Raw genomic sequence first — 22,881 nt, 5'->3', positions numbered from 1 at the left:
ACCGGAAGTGCTGTGACGTCACAGGAAGTTTTCTTCCCCCCGGCTTCCGCTGCTGAGGATCCACTGCGGCGCGGTCCGGTATACCCTGGTTCTTAGGATTAACTTAATGAGGGGGCGTTTTTCATTGGGGTTGGACCCCCTATATAAGATCCACATCCTGCACTATTTTAGTCGTCCCCCGACGAAGCACACGGAGCGAAACACGTGTTGGGACGTTGGTCCCCACGTGTCATCCCGGCCCTCGGCGACATATTCTCCTGGTAGGTTGCTCTGCCTTTGGCTACTATCTGTTTTGGTCCCTTTGGCCGCATTTACTCTTTTGAGCCTTGTCTGCCTGGAGTTACTATTTATGGTATGTCTGCCGCTACTCAGTAGAGACTTGTTCTCCTGAATGAATGCTTAGGACACGTGGGGTTTTCCCCTCCAGCACCAATTCCCTTGGTCCTATATTTATGTATGTATGCCTATAATTGTTTTCCCTACAGCATTTATAATAAATGAATTTACATTTTCATAATATGGCTTGTGTGGGTACATTTGCTATTTGGCAAACTGAAAGACTCTTTCCTCTTGGTTTCATTCATTGTTCGAGTTGTTGCCATTTTAATTGCTAAGTGGCCCTCTTTTGATCTATTTAAATTTTAAAGAAGTCATATCAAAAAAATAAAACAAAAGCAACACAGCAGTGACATGTGATCGCAGTCCTAAAGTTTACATATCTCCTACGCACAACGCAAACTACATATATATGTATACTTACTACCAGTAAGAAAGCATCAGGATAAAAGGGCAGATTATGACAGCTTGGAGGATCTGCCAGTCTCTACAGAGAGCAGCCAACCCTGGCAGAAGAAATTGTCCAGCCATTCCAATGAAACTGGCCACCATTGTAATCATGAATCTGTGGTTTGGAGGGCAAAGTTCTATTCCTGAAAGAGAAGACGGGTCTGTCAGTATTTGCTTTATGGAGAATAAGCATAGTGTAAAAGCCTTGATGAAACGGGCTAAGTTTCCACTAATCGACTTCGTTTATTACAGAAATTTGGTGCAGAATTTTGATACATTTTTGGTGCACTATGTTAATCCTCATCATATTTCAGTGATGCCACAACCCATTGGCAAACAAGTCATAAAAATGGTGAAAATCGCTTAAGACTTTTCTGGCCCAAATTGAGACAGAACTTTACAGAGTTTAGCTAGCATATTTCCAGTTTTATTTGTAGATGTAAAATTGTCAACAATCCTGAAGTTTGCGGACATCTTTCCCACTGATCAGCTGTTGCCAGCTCCGGCAGTGATTATATGTGAAGAGTGTACGGCGCAGAACACCACAGCTCTGTCACACTGTTTAGTGGCTCCTAACTGGTGCAACACAATAGAAGGTAATCTGCCATAGCCACGGAGGCCACTAAATAGCATGACAGCAGAGATGTTCTCCTCCGATGAAGGCTTACATCTGGCAGACGTCTCTACTTCACTCATCTTCCACCTTTGATCACCTATGCTAAGGAATGGACATTTACATTATAGTAGTGTAAAACCACTTTAGACCATAATACGCTTGTGAAATATTTAATATGCTGTTTTCCGGTGGAAACTTTAGGAAACACTTGGCTATACATTACAGATTTCAGACTGCCATTTACTGCAGATTATATTGTTCATGGCCTGCTGGCTAGATTCTAAATGACAGCGCCATGAATTTACAATCATGAGTTGTCCATTAAGCTGGTGTCACACATAACGACAACGACGTCGCTGCTACGTCACCATATTCTGTGACGTAGCAGCGACCATAGATGATCGTTAGTAAGCTGTCAACCATGTTATATAAAGCAGCGACGGAGCAGCGATCATAGCGACGTCGACGGTAGTTGTGTGGTTTCAGACGTAGCGTAGCGTCCCTGCTGCGGTGTCAAACACAAGGATTATCAGCTTATCAGCATGGCGCAGCGGGATAGCAGCGATCAAAAAATGACCTGGAACATTCAGGAGCGAGCAACGATTTCGCAGCAGGGGTCTGATCGTTGTTATGTGTCACACACAGCGACGTCGCTGTTGAGGTCGCTGCTACGGTCACAGAATATGGTGACGTAGCAGCGACGTCGTTGTCGTTGTGTGTGACACCAGCTTTAGTCTCTGCTAGTATCTGTGACTTTTTATGGGATTAGTGACAGGTTTCACATTTGTCATTTGACACCAAGCAAGAAAGTTTTTTTCTGCCTTCTTTCAGTTCCCGACATGGTTTAGTACATCACTATAATCATCAAGCAATTTTTGCCAGAATTCTAGACTAGTCGGCCCTTTTTCCATGTTATTGGGCCCCTACGGGCATGATAAAAAGATTTCCATGAGCCGGCGTCACCGTCAGCTCATACAGAATTCCATTGTTTATTATTCTAGACCGAAATCTGTTACAATGGATGACAAAGAATCAATACTGTACCGCCAAGTTAGGTTAGCCTAGAAATCACGTCACTTACAAGGATCCTATTAAGATTGGCATCAGAAGAAAAATTCATAGAGGCTATTGACTTACAGCGAGAGTGTGATATATACCTAGTTGTCACAAACGTCTGATCAAAGAGCCATAATGTTCCCCAACGGCAACACACACCTTGAGGTTTCATTGAGTTGTTTTTTTTTTTTTTTTTTTACTAAATTCCAGGCACCATTAAATGAAACCAAGTTGAAAAAACGACCCCAAAGATTGATTCTGAATTCATTATGCATCTTATAGTGATTCCATTTCAGGTGACAGAATCCTTGACTCTGTGCAGACAAGCATACATCATTTACAAGAGGTGATCTATACAATATGAAACGTACTTGGTATATACGGTAGTCATTGCTTCTGATAGAGTAATTCCCAAAACATACTACTCCAGCCTTGCTTAGAAATGCTATAGCCATGAAATGTGGATATTACCGCCATGCTTGAATACGCAACTTGCACTCCACAATTAAAAGGACTTGGATAATCTAATCAACATCCCCCAAAATTGTGTTGCAGTATAAGGCCTAGGACACATGGTGAGAAAAACGGTGCAAGCAGAACGCGATAAACATGGGGCAGCTCCCATGAGCGATTATTTTCTCAGCCCTAATCGGACCAAGAAAACAGTCACAGCCTGCTGCGGGTGGATGCGATCTTGTTCCACACGCATCCATTCAAGTCAAGGGGACGAGAAAAACATCGCATTGCTCTCGCATTACACTGGTATAGTGCGAGAGCAGTGCGATTCTCGTATCAGCCGTCAACGGAGGAGATGGGGAGATAAATCCCTCCCTCCCCTCCGCAACTGTGGTCTGATCGCACGATTGGACCACAGTCGCATGACACTCGGCTCCCGCTGTGCTGCAAGTGTGAGCAGTGTGTCATGTGAAGACTCGAACAAATCCCCGTGTGGCCTCAGCTTAAACATACAGTAGGTAACACTAATTAGCACTTAATGAAAATCAGATGTTTGCTAATAGCAATACCATGTTACCTCTAATTGCAAGATCAAACCATTCTCATACATTATGTCAGAATCTATGTTAACACATTAAAAATGTCTTTTCCTTAGAGGATTGAATATGGATGAGGACTGCTGAGGTTAGGTAATGATTCTGGCTGTTGTAACCTGTACTTGTTTTTCCATAATTGGCATATTATACAGTGACATTTATAGGCATAGATATGTAACTGGTCAAGTACTACCATTTCCTAGAAAATAAGACTCTCATATTATGACTTCAAAATATGCTCTAGGGCTCAATTTGGGGGATGTCTTATATTTTGTATTGGCATCAGTTACTGGGTCACCCATTAATGAAAAATGAATATTCTCCCCTTCCCATAATCCCGCCCACCCCTCTGCTGATGTCAGTGATTTGAATTTGTGCTAATGAAAAAAAATAAATATTCACCCCCTTCCCCCAACCAACCCTCTGCGCCGGAGTCAGGATCCACTCAGACTGTAGTATTACTGCCCAAGGATCACAGTGCAATGCTCGTACTTGCCAGCGACTCTCCTCACCGGAGTGTAACAGCTTAAAAGAAACACACACTGACACGCTCAGGCCAGAATATCCTTCGGCCAGGGCGAGCATTGTACTGCGATCCTCGGGCAGTAATACAACAGTCTGGGTGAATCACTGACGCTTCGCAGAGGGGTGGGTGGGGGAACGGGGTGAATATTCATTTTGTCAATAACACAGGTTCCGATCACTGATGCTGGCAGAGGGGTGAATATTCATTCCAGTAACTAGCCGACATGCGACTATAAACTTTAGGGCTTACAGCCACACATCGGAGCAACGTATACCAATACAAGTTACATATCCTGAAAGGACGGCCCAAGCACTATTTTAGGATACTATTAGTATGGGGATCCGCAACTAGTGGTTATTTTTGGAGTAGAGCTTATTTTTCCTACATACCCTAAAGGCTGAAAAATCCTGCCAGGGCTCATTTACTGAGTAGTCATATTTTTTGGCAAACATGGTACATAGATTCGGTGTACTTGTTTTTTTATGCCGTATAGTACAATAGAGATAGGACATAAATAAAAAGATAAAAGCTAAGTAGGATCTTTAGCAAACTGCTTGCCATTTGGCTGCAGTGCCAAACAACAGACTTCTTTTGAAAAGCTAAATGCTGTTGTCACATACAATAATGTATAATGTTGTGCCCAAAACAGATAGCCTGTTCCAATTCTATGTACTGATCACTTATCAGGTCTAAAGCCTGCTTTACACGTTACAATTACACATGCGATCTCGTATGCGATCACTCCCACCCCCATCGTATGTGTGGCACGTTTAATTTGTTGCCCGTGTCACACAAACTATTAAATCCCGTCACACGTACTTACCTACCATACGACCTCGCTGTGGGCGGAGAACATCCACTTCCTGTAGTGGGAGGGACGTTCGGCGTCACAGCGATGTCACACGGCAGCCGGCCAATAGAAGCGGAGGGGCGGAGATGAGCGGAACGTAAACATCCCGCCCACCTCCTTCCTTCAGCATTGCAGCCGGGACGCAGGTAAGATGTGTTCATCGATCCCGGGGGTGTCACACACAGCGATGTGTGCTGCCTCGGGAACAATGAACAACCGGACGTGCAATTTTTTAGAATCTGAACGACGTGTATGCGACCAACGTGTTTTCATACAATCGCAATCACACGTAGCTATCACACCCTACAACAACACTAAACGATGCCAGATGTGCGTCACTTTCTACGTGACCCCCGCTGAGACATCGTTAGATTTATTGTAGCGTGTAAAGCCCGCTTTAGTGGAGAATTCATCAAAGATCCCTCCTCTGACGTACCTTCTGTATTAAGATAAATTTATATATGTTAGTTCCTACATAAATATCACAATTCAGAAAACGGAACATACAGAAACACAAGATATCTTGTAATCCACATAGGAACGTGGAGTGAAGTGTCTAACAGCCTCTGATCAGAAAAGTCCAATAGAATCTTTTGCATTAAAATTGATTTGTGTTTAGATAAAAGGACGCGGACACCGCACATCACCGTCTCATTCTAAGAGGGAAAAATAATTCTACCATAAATCTTTAAATGGACAATGTAACTATGGATTAAAAGTGACTACATCACTTTTGGATTGCAATCTGGCCATTATGTCAGCAACAGCAAACTGAATCAGGGATAGTTCTCTGGACACAATCTCTGCAAGAAGGTGGCGCCTCGTCAGAAATGCTGTCGCCTTTGATGATTTGACAGGCGAGTGTAGCCATAGAGATGCCAAAAACTCTTGTGAAAACTCAAAAAGTTGCAAAATTATTGCACAATACAAACATTTCTTGATCTCCAAGTGTTTGACATCAGTTTTATGGCATAAATGCTTTGGCCTTAATGTGTTTCATGGCTATGATTTTGGTTTTTTTACAAAGTACACATAAATGTTTCTCTATACTTGAGTAAAAAGGGAAAATAGCTTCAAACTGCGCTGTATCCAATGTAAGTTAGTAAATAAAAGCTACTTCATCTTGTTGGAGGACTCCATAATCTTCTACCCTTGATTATGTATGCCCTAACATCTCCACTGTGCCTACCAACTTGTTGATCAAGATCAGAACAACGGGTTGAACTGATTCAACCTGATCGGCACAATTTTTCCAATCCGGAAAAGTCCTTGAAGGAAATCTGTCAGCAGGTTTTTGCTATGTAAGCTGAGGGCAGCATGCTTTAAGGGTTAAAACAAACAAACAACTGTGCCTCTCTATCTGTGTGTGAGTTAAGCTGGTGTCACACACAGCGACAACGACGTCGCTGCTACGTCACCATTTCCTGTGACGTTGCAGCGACGTCCCGTCGCTGTCCGCTGTGTGTGACATCCAGCAACGACCTGGCCACTGCTGTGAGGTCGCCGGTCGTTGCTGAATGTCCAGCTTCATTTTTTGGTCGTCACTCTCCCGCTGTGACACACACATCGCTGTGTGTGACAGCGAGAGAGCGACGAAATGAAGCGAGCAGGGAGCAGGAGCCGGCGTCTGGCAGCTGCGGTAAGCTGTAACCAGGGTAAACATCGGGTAACCAAGGGAAGACCTTTCCCTGGTTACCCGATATTTACCTTCGTTGCCAGTGCCGGCTCCTGCTCTGTGCACATGTGGCTGCAGTACACATCGGGTAATTAACCCGATGTATACTGTAGCAAGGAGAGCAAGGAGCCAGCGCTAAGCAGTGTGCGCGGCTCCCTGCTCTCTGCACTGTGATATGTCGCTGCAGTACACATCGGGTTAATTAACCCGATGTGTACTGTACCTAGGAGAGCAAGGAGCCAGGGCTAAGCGCGGCTCCCTGCTCTCTGCACATGTAGCACAGCGACGTTATGATCGCTGCTGCGTCGCTGTGTTTGACAGCTAAGCAGCGATCATAACAGCGACTTACAAGGTCGCTGTTACGTCACAGAAAATGGTGACGTAACAGCGACATCGTTGTCGCTGTCGCTTAGTGTGACACCAGCTTTATTGTTTACTTAATCACAGGGTAATAAAGTCATTAGTTTAACATTGCTAGGTTTAGGAACTGGCACATGCAGAGCAATCTGACCCTTCTGTGATTGACACCTCAGACCATGTACAATCGATCTCTATTGAGAGCCTGGTGTGGACGAGGCAGCTCCCTGAACTCAGCTACATGATTATGTGAGCTTGGCTGCACCCAGTAATCTATGTGATACACTGTTGGATTCAGAATCTCCTTGCCTGTTTATGTTGTTGTCAGATGAGGTAGCAAAAACCTGCTGACCGATTCCTTTTAAGCCCCCCATACACAAACTAATGTCGCCCAAAACCTGCAGATATCAACAGAATTGGACGACAGTCTAATGTGTATGGGAACAATCAGAGATTATCCAGCACTTACGGAAGGCATAACCATATATCGTTATTTAATCACACTGATCCAACTAAGTGTTTCAGCTCATCCAAGTTTTCCTCAGAAGATACTGCTGAATCAGTGTGATGTAATAAAGATATAAGGTTATACCTTCCGTGAGTGCTGGGACTTCTCTGATTTTGCATTATTTAACCTTCTCGTGCACCACCGCTACAGTGGCTTAGCGATCACTTTGGAATATTGCCTCCCGGAGCCCATGTCTGACGATGGCTCTCTTGTAGAGGACACAGGAGCGCTCCTGTATATGGGAGAGCCGGTGCGAGATAGCTACTTTACGAATGATCGACCAACAGCCATCTTAGGCTAAGTTCACATGTCCAGTAATCATCTCAGAATGGATCCAGCCGCAATCGGTTACCAGAAAAAGTTGTGCAAACCTAACTTTTTTTGTCAGGTTTGAAAAAATTGATTTCTGCAGGATTTTTTTTAATTTATTTTTTTTAACATGGGAGTCTATGGAAAACGGATCCATTAAATGATTGCTATTTATCTTCCAGTTGCAATTGATCCAGTAAGCAAAAAAACGGATCCATTACAAAGGAAAGAAAAATGGATAGCTAAATAGCAATTTTCCATAGGCTCCCATATTAACAAAACGGATCCTGCAGAAATCAATTTTTTTCAAAATGGGCAAAAAAAACCCCTTTGCTGCTGGATCAGTTGTAACAGATGACTACTGGACATAAGCCTGATGTGTATGGCAAGTCTTAGACTTTTTCATAAGGCAGTTCTTTTCCTGGAAAATCAGTTCTATGCAAGTCCTTCAGTGAATTGAATAATAATAGTGTCCCAAGGCCATCAATTATTCTGACTCATGCTCACAATACAGAATGTCCTTTACAGTACTGACTTATAGGCAGCAAAATCTGGTGACAGATTCCCTTTAAACTAAATTATCTGCAGAAGGCTATTCATCTTCACTAAAATTAAAGACTGGGTCAGTATCAGATATAGATCAAAATGTGGTGGGCCTGGTGCGTTAGATAACTATGAGGCATGCGAATAGTTAGGCTACATTCACACTTCCGTCTTTTTGCATCAGTAACAATCAGTTGTGTAACTGATACGACGGATGCGTTGCAGATAGTGGCACAACTGATGTGACTGATGCTGAAAAAAAACTGATCCGTTGTTTTTTTTTTACTGTGTGAAAGGATATCAGCTGATCGTTCACAAAAGCCGGCCGATCAGCTGATTGCTCACAAAAGCCGGCCGATCAGCTGATTGCTCACAAAAGCCGGCCACCGGGCGATCAGCTGATTGCTCACAAAAGCCGGCCACCGGGCGATCAGCTGATTGCTCACAAAAGCCGGCCACCGGGCGATCAGCTGATTGCTCACAAAAGCCGGCCACCGTGGGGCGATCAGCTGATTGCTCACAAAAGCCGGCCACCGGGCGATCAGCTGATTGCTCACAAAAGCCGGCCACCGGGCGATCAGCTGATTGCTCACAAAAGCCGGCCACCGGGCGATCAGCTGATTGCTCACAAAAGCCGGCCACCGGGCGATCAGCTGATTGCTCACAAAAGCCGGCCACCGAGCGATCAGCTGATCATTCCAGGTGCTGCTGGAACTGGAACTGAATTTACAGTCGATCATGGTTTTTTACTGTGGGCATGCTCACAGTAAAAAAACGATCCGCCGCACACAAAAAAACATTGCATTGTGCGTTGCTTCTGCCCGACGGTCAGTTACTCCATGATGAATCCGTCACGGGACGGATGCAGCACAATGCCATCACTTGCAATCCGTCGGTAATAGAAGCCTATGGGGAAAAAACGGATTCCTGCAAAATATATTGCAGGATACCGTATTTTCTCAAGGCGACGGATTGCAACTGATGCAAAACAACGCAAGTGTGAATGTAGACTAAGCAACATGAGGATTTTAGTTGCAAATAAGTAATTGACCTAGTACTCCGAGGGTCTCAACACTGATGCTGGAAAATTGCTTAAAAGAGAACCTGTCCGGTACAATATGCACCCAGGACCACAAGCAGTTTTGGGTGCATATTGTTAATCCCTGCCTAACCATCCCTGTATACACTAGCATAGATAAAGGGATGCTTAGATAAAGCATTTATAAGGATATTTTATCCTATGCTAATTAGCGTGGGGACTAATCCCAAGGGCGTTATATCCCCCGACTTGTCCGTCCTCTTTGCATGCCCACAGGGGCGTACTAACATGCTATTCAGTGCAGAATTACCAGTGGTGACGTACCAGAGTTCGCTGTGACCGCGCTTCTGAATGCCAGGCACTTCTGGTCATGCGGAGTATGAAAGCCGGGTGTATGCTTCCCGGAATCAGAGGTCTACTGCGCATGACCAAAAGTGCCCAGCATTCAGAAGCGCGGTCACAGCAAACACGTACGCACGCCACCGCTGGTGATACTGTATTGAATAGCATGTTAGTACGCCCCTGTGCACGTACTAACATGCTAAGAGGGTAGCTAGTTGGGGGATATAAGGCCCTTGGGACAAGTCCCTGTGCTCATTAGCATTAAGATAAAAGATCTTTAGAAATATTTTTTCTAAATATTCCTTTATCTATGCTAGTGTATACAGGGACGGTTAGGCAGGGATTAGCAGTATACACCCAGAACTGCTCGTGGTTCTGGGTGCATATTACACCTGACAGGTTCCCTTTAAGGATAAAATATGTACCGTGCATATATTTTTTTCCTTTTTTACCCCCCCCCCTTCCGATTAGCAGGCACTGCCAAAAAGTGCTTTTGCAGAGTAAGGCTATGTGCGCACGTTGCGTAATTACATGCAGTTACGCTGCGCTTTGTAGCGCAGCGTAACTGCATGCGTCCTGCATCCCCTGCATAATCTATGGAGATTGTGCAGGGGCCGTGCGCACGTGGCGTATTAGAGCGCAGCGCTTAGAATGCGCGCTTCGGGCAGCAGCCGAAGAAGTGACATGTCTCTTCTTCCGTGCGCTTTGCCGGCAGCTCCTGCTCTGTCTATGGCAGGAGCTGCAGGCAGAGCACCTGGAATCGGCTTTATTTTTTTTTCACTACGGACATTTTCGGCAGCGATTTGAAGCGCACGTGTGCTCTTCAGATCGCTGCAGAAATTTCTGCAGTGAAGTACGCAACGTGCGCACATAGCCTAAGGGTACCTTCACACTTAGCGATGCAGCAGCGATCCGACCAGCGATCTGACCTGGTCAGGATCGCTGCTGCATCGCTACATGGTCGCTGGTGAGCTGTCAAACAGGCAGATCTCACCAGCGACCAGTGAACAGCCCCCAGCCAGCAGCGACGTGCAAGCGACGCTGCGCTTGCACGGAGCCGCAGTCTGGAAGCTGCGGAGACTGGTAACTAAGGTAAACATCGGGTATGGTTACTCGATGTTTACATTAGTTACCAGTGTGAGCAGGGAGCAGGGAGCCGCGCACACTGAGCGCTGGCTCCTTGCTCTCCTAGCTACAGTACACATCGGGTTAATTAACCCGATGTGTAATGCAGCTACATGTGCAGAGAGCAGGGAGCCGCGCACACTGCTTAGCGCTGGCTCCTTGCTCTCCTAGCTACAGTACACATCGGGTTAATTAACCCGATGTGTAATGCAGCTACATGTGCAGAGAGCAGGGAGCCGCGCACACTGCTTAGCGCTGGCTCCTTGCTCTCCTAGCTGCTGTACACATCGGGTTAATTAACCCGATGTGTACAGCAGCTACATGTGCAGAGAGCCGGAGCCGGCAGCACAGGCAGCGTGAGAGCTGCAGAGGCTGGTAACTAAGGTAAATATCGGGTAACCACCTTGGTTACCCGATGTTTATCTTGGATACAGCTTACCTCAGCTGTCAGACGCCGGCTCCTGCTCCCTGCTCGCTTCATTTGTCGCTCTCTTGCTGTCACACACAGCGATCTGTGTGTCACAGCAGGAGAGCGGCTTTGAAGAAAACGAACCAGGGCTGTGTGTAACGAGCAGCGATCTCGCAGCAGGGGCCAGATCGCTGCTCAGTGTCACACACAGCGAGATCGCTAATGAGGTCACTGCTGCGTCACAAAAAGCGTGACTCAGCAGCGATCTCGGCAGTGAGCTCGCTGTGTGTGAAGCACCCCTAAAGCACCAGTATGCGTTTTGCTAATGTGCTAAGTAAATGAAGAATAATTAATTGTGTGATTAAGTGTCAATTAGTGTCAACAGATTGCATGTTAAAAGGATCAGGGAGGACAAAGGACATTCATGAATTTTCGGTGAATTAGAAAACTGATGCCAAAGCTACGTGCAGTTTCTAATGGTGAAATCAAAAACTAAAAAGGGAGAGCAAAAGCAAAAAATAACCAAAACGGTCAGCTATAAAGAGGAAACACAGCTTGGAAATCTGGAGGTTTAAGGGTTGTCATGCCTGTATTGAATGATCATATAGATAGAAATGCTGTGGATGCGACAGTGTCGGGACAGTTGGCTTCATATCGGCTCATTAGAAATGTGTTGAGCATTTCCAAGACAATTTGACGGTTCATCTGAGGAAATGGAGAAAGTCCTGTTAAACAAGTCTTGCTGTGTTCCTATCATCTCGTACCAAGAAAAGCTTATTCCCCGCTCATGACTGCACCAGGCACCTGCTCCGCTCCCAAGATAAATACACATCCCGCATTGTCAAAGTGGGCTCCGATCCACAGGCCTTCTCATACACGCACTGTCCGCAGGATTATCAGCTTTACACACTAACAGTTGGTAACTTTCTTTTTTATTCCCATATTACCCATTAAAATGTTTAGAAATACCAGCAAATACAGAAACGGGAAATGATAAGCCGTTCCTATGACGCCTCTCAATATAAAGGTAAGTATCAGCAATAATAGAGGGCATAATACATAACTTTTAATTATACTTTCTATAAAAAGTTGCGTAGTGCTGCAACCATGTTTTTATGGTTGCAGCACTACGCAACTTTTTATAGAAAGTATAATTAAAAGTTATGTATTATCCCCTCTATTATTGCTGATACTTACCATTAAAATGTTTACTAAATCATCATTAGTGGGGTGTTAGGTCTGTAGAATGTAAAATGGAAAAAATTCCCGTAACCCAAACCACTTGAACAATGTAGAACTACTTGGTATGCCAAGTCAAGCAATGTCTACAAGATGCCAGCATGCCATTCTGCAGTCCCATGTAAGGACCAGGGTTCCTGCGCAAACAAATGGTGGTAGCAGATCTATACCATTGTTGCTTTTTTCTGATGGGTTTTCAAAATGCAACAGAAGAAAAAATGTTAATGCAAGAACATACAAAAAATTTATTTTGCCGAAAAATAAAGAAAAAAAACTCTTCCTAAATGTATTCCAAATAAAAAACACCAGACCTTTTCTACACAATGTCAAGCACTTTAGTTTTACAATTTTCTTCCCAGGGAAGAGATTTCTTAAAAATGCACAGCGCCGCGCTTAAATCCCTTGAAACGGAATGGAAAAATGCACCAAATCCATTTCTTATACAACTTTATAAAGTCACAAAGCTCAACAAGACCCAATTTAAGTTTTTGTTATAGTTATTTCTTATAAATACTTTCTTATATATTATATCCTTGGGGTTTTTTGCACTAGTGAAATAAGCTTTATCTTTGCAATAAAATGCATCTGTCACCAGGTTTTTGCTATGTAATCTGAAGACAGCATGCTGCAGGGGTTAACACACAGATTTCAGCTATGTGTCGCATATCACACTGTGTGCTGGTGTTTACCTGTAATGCTTGTTATTAATGTCAGGAAATCATCATTCCTAGACTAGATCATCTAGGTCAGCTAGAGTGGCACACCTCCTGCTATGATTAGTAGCTCACTGTCTACAGACATTGTATACAGAGCCTGCTGTGGGTGGGGCAGCCTTCTCAGCTCTGCTGCATTGCTAAATCTAAAAAATGTGATTGGCAGTGAAAGCACACGCTACCCAGTTAAAACTACAAGCAGAGGCTGCTCTCTAAAAACATCTACTGTGAATATCTCTACAATTGTTTTACCAGGTATTTAACACAGCTTTTTTTCTTTAGCAAATGAAAGGTCCTCTTTAAATGGTCACAGTCATTTCAACAAACTTTCCAGACATCAATAGTACATGCAAATAACAGAGGAATTTGCTTCTTTCTCTCGTTATGCATTACCACTGATCCTGCTTCTTGCCTCCAGTGCTTACCATCTACTCTGAATAACAGCTCAAATCCACTTTGGTCAGTCAGCACAGTGAGGTGGCTGGTTATGCCTTCTTTCATACTGTATGTAGGGGAAGGTGTAGAGAGGAACAGAATGAGAAAATATGTAGATTGTGCTGTTATTACAAAGTGTCTGCTTCTTCCAGAGCTGGATTCACAGCCACACAGCTCAGCACTGTTGTATAATCTCCTCCATGCCGTTCCTGTGACTTCTGAACATATGCAAAACAGAGAAAGAAGCTAGAAGCCATCTGTTTTGTGTAATGCGTATTGGAGAGGTCATCGCAGATTCCACAGAACACATATCAAGACATGGGGATACTAGTCATGTACACATACAGTACAGACCAAAAGTTTGGACACACCTGATCTGTAGAACAACTGTTAAGAGGAGACTTTGTGCAGCAGGCCTTTATGGTAAAAGAGCTGCTAGGAAACCACTGCTAAGAACAGGCAACAAGCAGAAGAGACTTGTTTGGGCTAAAGAACACAAGGAATGGACATTAGACCAGTGGAAATCTGTGCTTTGGTCTGATGAGTCCAAATTTGAGATCTTTGGATCCAACCACTGTGTCTTTGTAGAAAAGATGAACAGATGGACTCTACATGCCTGGTTCCCACCTTGAAGCATGGAGGAGGAGGTATGATGGTGTGGGGGTGCTTTGCTGGTGACACTGTTGGGGATTTATTCAAAATTGAAGGCATACAGAACCAGCATGCCTACCAGAGCATCTTGCAGCGGCGTGCTATTCCATCCGGTTTGCGTTTAGTTGGACCATCATTTATTTTTCAACAGGACAATGACCCCAAACACACCTCCAGGATGTGTAAGGGCTATTTGACTAAGAAGGAGAGTGATGGGGGTGCTACGCCAGATGACCTGGTCTCCACAGTCACCAGACCTGAACCCAATCGAGATGGTTTGGGGTGAGCTGGACCGCAGAGTGAAGGCAAAAGGGCCAACAAGTGCTAAGCATTTCTGGGAACTCCTTCAAGACTGTTGGAAGACCATTTCCTTCCGGTGACTACCTCTTGAAGCTCATCAAGAGAACGCCAAGAGTGTGCAAAGTAGTAATGAAAGCAAAAGGTGGCTACTTTGAAGAACCTAGAATATAAGACATATTTTCAGTTGTTTCACACTTTTTTAAGTATTTCATTCCTCATGTTTTAATTCATAGTTTTGATGCCTTCAATGTGAATCTACAATTTTCAGAGTCCTGAAAATAAAGAAAACTCTTTGAATGAGGTGTGTCCAAACTTTTGATCTGTACTGTATGACAGCGCAAACTGAAAAGTTACCTGAAATAACAGGCACGCTCTAAGTCCTGAATGGCTGCTACGCGCAACAAAAAGGTTTTTTTCTTTTAGGCTACTTTCACACATCCGGCTTGAGCTCTGCGGCTCAATCCGGCTGTGCAAGCTATGCAACGGATGCGGTGAAAACACCGCATCCTTTGCATAAGTTTTTCCTTTGCGGCCAATCCGGTTTTTGCCGCTTGCGGCACGCTACTGAGCATGCGCAGTGGCAAAAACCGCATGCGGCGGCCGGATGCGGTTATTGCCGCATCGCGCCGCATCCAACCGCCATAGGCATGCATTGAAAAATGCGCCGCATCGGCCGAATGCGGCGCGATGCGGTTTTTTTTGCCGCACGAAAAAACGTGCCAGGCAACGTTCCATCCGGCCGCCGCATCAGCTAAATCTGCCGCATGCGGCAAAAAACGGACGGAACGCAAGGCCATGCGGCACAATGCGGCACTAATTAAAGTCTATGCAGGAAAATCGCAACCGGCAGCAAAAAAAAACGGTTGCGATTTTCCTGCAAAGTGCCGGATTGTGCCGCAGAGCAAAAACCGGAGGTGTGAAAGTACCCTTACCCAGTTTTGATAAATGTGAATCAATATCTATGACACTTTTTAGTGCCCTGTCATAACCAAGTCATAAACCATGCAGAGTCAATAACAGAACATTATACAATCTTATATGGTTGCTTTGCGATTTCTGAGTTATTGACTGATGACTACACCAATTCCTTCTGTACTTCTTTGCTGCATTGTCCATTAGTGTAGGGTTTACTACGGCCAGTCATGCAGCTTAGCAGACGACCATGGCTTTCCAGCTTGAGGAACATATGCTTTTCTAGCTATGCTTCAGGCTTGTGGACGCGTAGATATTGATACCCTCGCTATAGCGGAGTATTAGATTACATCCCGAATCATTCAGCCTTTGCTCTTGTACAACATACAAACAACTACTTAGAAAACCTCTCAGTTGACAAGCTTAGATATAGTGATGGCTCCACTTAACAGCATGGGATCAATTAAATTATGGAATAATTAGCAATTTATAATGGAAATAAAGTTACTTAGAGATTAAATCTTCGCAGAAAGGTTTATTTACATCTTTCTGTTGTAGAAAACACCCATAGCCCCTATGTTTTTGACATTTTTAGCAGATTCTGTTTACAGTATAGAATAGTTTAGCAGATTGCACCAGTCTGTTAGGAGAGAATATAATGGAAGCCAGCTTACGGGAGTCGTTAGAAACATTTCTCTTCATTTTCGATTTAAATAATGGAGTAGAAAACTGGAGAAAGTCAATGTAAACCAATTTTTTTTATATTCACATTAAACCTTAAAATGATCCACATGAAGAGAAAAATCCGCTGGGAATCCGTGGTGGCAATAAAATTTAAAGGGAACCTGTCATCAGAAATTTGGCTTTCAACCTAAATGTTTCCCCCTCTGCAACTCGTGGGCTGCATTCTAGTAAGGTTTCTATACTTTTTGTGCCCCCTTTTAACCCAAAATAAATACTTTATAAAACTGTACCTTTCGGTTTGAAAATCTTGTAAATTATCCATGGGGGCGGGCCGTGTGGCGTCCGTTGCTGTATCTTACGCCGTCCCCCATGCTCCAAATCATCCCTCAGGACGGCGCCCACTGCGCTCGAGGTCCCGTGCACACCGGGACACCTAGTGACGTGGTCGCAGGCACGAGAGTATGGGCGGTGCTGTGATTGCATCGCAAGTGCCCGCCCATACTCTCGTGGGTGTGCTCTCCCCTCTGTACGTCGCTCAGATCCTCCGCTTCTCCTGTAGTGGCCTGCTCCGCTCCTCCCATCTATTTCCTGCTGCAGGGTACGATGGGAAGGAGGTGACGTCGGGCCGGCGCAGAACGATGGAGGCAGTGGGGAAAGGGCGGGCACGAGATTTACAAGGTTTCAAAGCCTTGGGTTGTCTAATGAATTTGAAGTTACATTTCTTACATTCCCATTTGGACCACTTTCCTGAAAACCTTAGTGATGGTAGCGAAGAGAAAGGAGAAAGTTTTCATGAGAATATCAACGAGATGGAACCACAATACGAAAGTAGATGGAACGTGAACATGATGGGGGGGGGGGGGGGGGGGGACTACTGCTGGACACTTCACAGAGAAGCTCTGTAGGCCTTCTACAGAAGGTATTAAGAGAAGCTTTGAAGAGAAAAGGAAACGGCTACATAATTAATTTCCAATAAAGATGCAGAATGATCAATAAATTGATATACATAATATTGTGTACAATGTTGGCTAAAATAAAGACTTTTTTTGTTAATCTCGCACCTTTTGTGCAAAATCCATAAGTGATGGTTAAAAATAGAAGTGTTTGAAATCAGGGCATGAGAAAGCATAAGTACCAGTCAATGGATTTGAAATTTTTTCATAAACCCAAATTTTGCACACCTCTGTTATTAGCAAGTAAAACGTTCTTTTTCTCATTTACTAGACACAGCACTGTTCATCTTATAGTGGCAATGGCTGGTACCACAGTTCTCATCAGATCAGTCTCTCTCAAGTGAATACAGAGAACAATAGAGAAGGGGTTTTATGCCGCGCTGTTCATCAGGAAGGAGGACAAAGAGATGGTCAATGTTCCTTTATTGTAGCTTGTTGTCTACGCGTTTCAGGAGCTCTGCTCCCTTCATCAGGACATACAGTACAAAAAAAAACATATCTCCTTTTTGTACTGTATGTCCTGATGAAGGGAGCAGAGCTCCTGAAACGCGTAGACAACAAGCTACAATAAAGGAACATTGACCATCTCTTTGTCCTCCTTCCTGATGAACAGCGCGGCATAAAACCCCTTCTCTATTGTTCTCTGTTATCAACCACGGGGGCTGCAGCAGACTTCATCTCTACAAAATAAGCTTTTATAGTAGTTGTGACTGTCACAACTACTGAAGGTGAGTGCATTCCCTTTAATTTTTTCCCGGATATATACCGGGTAAGACCCTATTGCGCTTTTTCTTTCTACAGTTTATTTCGCTCTCTCAAGTGAATTGGAGTTAGCTTAAATACCAAGCACAGCTGCTAACAAAAGTACAGATCTGTGCCTAGTAAGCAATGAAGTGACACTGCTCACTGACTGCCACAGCCTCTTCAATCAGCTGACTGGTTGGAGGATCCCACTCCCGGAAACCACACCAATCTAATATTGATGGCCTCTGTCCTAGGAATAAACGGTCAATATTGAAGACCAGGAAGACCCCTTCAACCTGGGTGCACCCAATATATATAGATATATAGATAGCCTCCACCCACAGTAATCGTAATCACACTAGACCAGAGCTAAGCAGAGTGTGGCTCTTGACTCACATCCGGCCCTCCTCTGGCTAATCCAGTCCAGCCCATAGACAGACAGCTGAAGGGCTGAAAACAGTGGACCATGGGTTGCACTATGCCCTCTCCTGCCACCCGCTTGCCGATATCTTCACTATCTGCATCCTCATGATGCAGACAGCGGTGAATACACTGAAGACTTAGCAGTCGTCTCCTTCTTCCACCAATCAGTGTGTAAGCCAGTAGATGTGTCAACGTCACATCATCTTGTGTGCTGTATGTACAGTGCACCAGGGACAGATGCATAGCGCCGAGGGAAGAGCAGAGAGAGGAGTATGTTTTGCTTTTTTTTTCCATATGGGTATGGGATGTTTGCATGTATATAGGAGGCTATGTGGGTGCTTATACTATATTTAGGAGGCAATGTGGTGGCTCATACTGTATATAGGGGGCTATGTGGCGGCTCATAGTGTATATAGGGAGTTATGTGAGGGCTCATACTGTAGATAGGATGTTATGTTAGGGTTCATACTGTTTATAGGGGCTATGTTGGGGCTCACTGTATATAGAGAGGCTTTGTGGGGCTCATACTGTATTTAGGAGGCTTTATGGGGGCTCATTGTAGGTAGAGAGGCTATGTGAGGGCTCACATTGTAATTAGTAGGTTACGTGCGGCTAGTAGTGTATATAGGGTTTATGTGGGGGCTCATACTGTACATAGAGGGCTCATTGTATATAGAAAAGCTATGTCAGAGCTCACTGTATATAGAGTGGTTTTGTGGGGGCTAATACTGTATGCAAGAAGCTATGTGGGGAGTCATACCATAGACAGTTTATGAGGGGGATCACTCTGTACATTGAGGCTATGCGAGGGCTAATACTGTATATAGCAGGCTTATACTGTATTTAGGGGATGTGGGGGATCTCATACAGTTTATAGAAAAGCTATGTGGGGGTTCATACTGTATATAAGTGAGTTGTGTGTGGGCACATATGGTATATAAGGGGATGTCAGCATACTTCATTCTACTCAATATAAAATTAGCATATTAATAAAAAATAATAACTAACTAAAATGTTAAAGGGGTGGTCCGAAGTCAAAGTCATTTTCCTCCTAACTCCCCATCTATTTGATGCCATGTACACTGTGTTGTCGGCTTAGATGAATAGTAATAAGCCGGCAACAGAGCGGTTTCAGAATATCCATCATACAGGAGACTAGCGCCGCCCTCGTAGTTGACATCACTGGTATCTGCCGAGTATTATGAAATCGCTCTGTTGCCAGCTTATTACTATCATCTGCACTGACAACAGAGTACGCCCTGTGCACAACACACAATGCAGAGTGCAGGGACAAGCCCCTGAAACGAACGTCACTGAAGACGCTTCATTTTAAGGATGGGGTGACTGCGGTCTCTGCCCGCTAATGGTGTTTTGTTTGAAAATTCATTCTGCTCCTTTGTTTGAATAGAATGGATTTCAGCCTATTGGTTCAACCCTCCACAACACTTACTGTCTCATGTAACCCGTTGAGAAAACTATTTGCCCACCCCTGCACTAGACCATTTAAACTGGCATTTTGTCTAAGGCTAGGTTCACACATCTGGCTTTTCGCCGGTTTGGGCGCACTCCAGTACAGTGTATACAGTACAATGGCAGCGCAACAAGCTCCAGTCACATGCTGTCATATGACCGGAGCATGTGACCCGGAAGTTGCCGCGTTGCCATTGTACTGGAGTCCGCCGAATCCGGCAAAAAGCCAGATGTGTGAAACTAGATTAAGAGACATCCTTATTACTGGGGCACATTTTATGCTGTAGTCACATTCATTGTTACTTTATATAAACAGTATATTAAACTAATTTTATTTTAATTCCAAATATAACAGCCATATCTGGCTTCTTGAGTACATAGTAATGCAAATCTTAGATATGTTTGAACCTGTCAAAAATGTACACTGAAAGAAATGTTTTTTTTTTTTTTATTTAAAGCAAAAGTAATGAAAAAAGCTTTTATGCATCTGCCCTGTGATCAGCTTTATTTCCAGACTGCAAAGCAGCAGCTTTCTCCATTTCACTAGACAAAAGCCCAAAAACACAGTCTTGGGGAAACAATCAGTCACTGAATCACAACTACACAATAAAATGCATGTAACTAATTCTCAGTCATGGCCTCTGATGAAGAAGAAACAACCATGGAGAAAATGACTGACAGCTGCCGCAGGAATTCATCAATCTTCTGAATGAAGATCAGCTATAAATGTCACGGCACGATGCACGATCTCTTGGCATAAAAAAAAAATGAAATTGCATATTATTTTGCAATATTGCATTTGATTTCTATAAATGGTGTTAAAATAAATATTACATATCTATATATATAATTGCCTTATTCTGTCTGTCTGTCTGTCTGTCATGCTCCGAAATTGTGTCCTTACGGTGACACAAAGCTGATTGGCCGCTGGGCTCGCCATGGCCCCGCCCCCCCACACGGATTGGCCTCTCGCCCCGGCTCTCTGCAGGCCCCGCCCCCCTCACGCAATGCACGCTCGCTCTGGCCCAACTGACACGGAGCTCCGATTCCCAGGTGAGTACACACACACATCAGATCACACTCACTCTCACATATACATATATATCTCTATCTATATCAAAAATCATACATGAACTACACAATACGTAAATTCTAGAATACCCGATGCGTAGAATCGGGCCACCTTCTAGTGTGAGATTATATATATATATATATATATATATATATATACATATACTATATATATATATATATATATATATATATATATATATATACATACATACATACACACACATACATACATACATACATACACACACACACATACATGAATACATACACATATGCATACATACATACATACATACACACATTTTGATGTGACAAAGGACTTCATCCCAGTCTGTGACCATGGGAAAAGATGGTCGATCTCAATGCACCATTCAAACTAGTCAGTGAGCTCTTGCCAGGAAATAAAACTATGTGAACACCCAGCAAGCCGCCTGTTCAACTACGTCCTTTCATCAAACCATAACAATACATCTGAAACCTTTCAATTCAATTACACTGGTGTCACGAACTGTGCCCAAGGATGGGGCTGTGTGTTCCCCGCTTCTGTTCAATTTCTAAGCAACTCTCAACTTGCAGTCTCCGTTGGATTAATAGGTAGTCTTGGCACAGCCTACACAACTTCACTGCGACTCTAAAGCCTAACATTCAGTATTTTTAGACTCCGGTAAGATGCGATTTTGGTGTCTTGATTGTAGAATCATTAAATTTTTTTATAGGAAAAAAAATAGCCGTATTTTGGTAAAAGAAAGGACATCTTGGCTGAACCTGCTAAAGTCACTTAGAACCACCGTGCGATAGATCTGACAGATGTATACTGTTGTCAACTGAACCTAATTTCTTCAACATTTCCTCTAGAGGTTCATACAATGCTATGACAATTAAAGGGGGGTTTTCAGGTACAATTAAATTAAAGAGATATAAGCTATACTCTTCTACTGGCACTTTCTGGGATCCAGTGCAGACCACTCTGTTTACACCGGTGCCAGTTATCACTGAAAGGACAACACACTGCTGAAGACACCTGACCACAGCAGGAAGTCAACAGTGAAGACCACAGAGCGGCCTGTGCTGGATCCAAATACGTGCCGATAGGGCAGAGGTCCCCAACTCCAGTCCTCAAGGCCCACCAACAGTGCAGGTTTTTGGGATTTCCTTAGTATTTCACAGGTGTTAATGTAATTACCTGCCCAGGTGCTGGTTCCAACAGCAGTGCAATGCTAAGGAAATCCTGAAAACATGCACTGTTGGTGGGCCTTGAGGACTGGATTTGGGGAACCCTGCGATAGGGTATAGCTTCATGTGTTTTTGTTTTTAATTTACCAAGCCACAGGTAAAAATTGTAATTTTGATCAGACAGCCCCTTTAACTATCAATACCCTGTAAGGTCCCTATAGACATCAGTGCATCTGTGGCCTTAATTATTTTGCCCTTTGAACTTTTCTTTTAAAATTCAACAAATTCACACATATTAAAGCTGGTCTTCCAGAGGTGATATCCAGAATTTGCTTGTATCTAGAAGCTGCTGCTCTAGATTGTAGAAGGAAGTGTATGAAATAAAGGATTTACTAAAGCAACCAAAGCTTAACGCATAGTGTATCAGCTTCTGATAAGAATCGTCAATTCTCAGAATAGGCAGCAGCTCGTTGGAATCTCTTGGTAGGTTTTCCGTCAGTGAATCTTGTGATGTGACTCTTGTAATTAATATCTTTGAACTGTAGAGGAGACTTCCTGAAACATGGTACAAATTAAGTCACAGATCTGTGACATGCCACTGCCTCATCCTGCGAGCCAGGAAATCTCCCCTTCCCGCCTGATGCAATTTCTACAGCTTCTATAGATTGGTATAAAAGGGCCATTCATTAAAAAGCCTAAGCCTCGGAGGATGTAGAAACAATGGTGCATCCTTCCTTTTCCATCCTCTTCCTCCATTCTCTTTTTGGGCACGGAATGAATAAACTATATGTATCCTGTGCAGACGCTCCAATATACCTGACTGGAGGATGGCTGTAGTTCTGCTCCTGCTAGATGAGTTATCCATATGCTACAAACTCAGTAACAGCACCAGTGGTCTAATGGAGGAGATTTAGGCT

The 22,881-nt window shown here is 43.8% G+C and overlaps 1 protein-coding gene across 1 annotated transcript in view; it reads right to left on the bottom strand.

Annotated features, from left to right (window-relative positions):
• The window catches only part of SLC22A23 (solute carrier family 22 member 23), a 152,329-nt gene that overhangs the window by 24,823 nt on the left and 104,625 nt on the right, over window positions 1-22,881 (bottom strand). Inside the window, exon 4 of the mRNA XM_075314798.1 lies at window positions 761-929. Within this exon, the coding sequence (XP_075170913.1) occupies window positions 761-929 (169 nt within the window). The remainder of the gene's footprint in view (window positions 1-760; window positions 930-22,881) is intronic.

This window comes from Anomaloglossus baeobatrachus, chromosome 6, assembly GCF_048569485.1.
Source record: "Anomaloglossus baeobatrachus isolate aAnoBae1 chromosome 6, aAnoBae1.hap1, whole genome shotgun sequence".
Taxonomy (NCBI): Eukaryota; Metazoa; Chordata; class Amphibia; order Anura; family Aromobatidae; genus Anomaloglossus; species Anomaloglossus baeobatrachus.
This window is presented reverse-complemented; position numbering and strand designations above follow the sequence as displayed.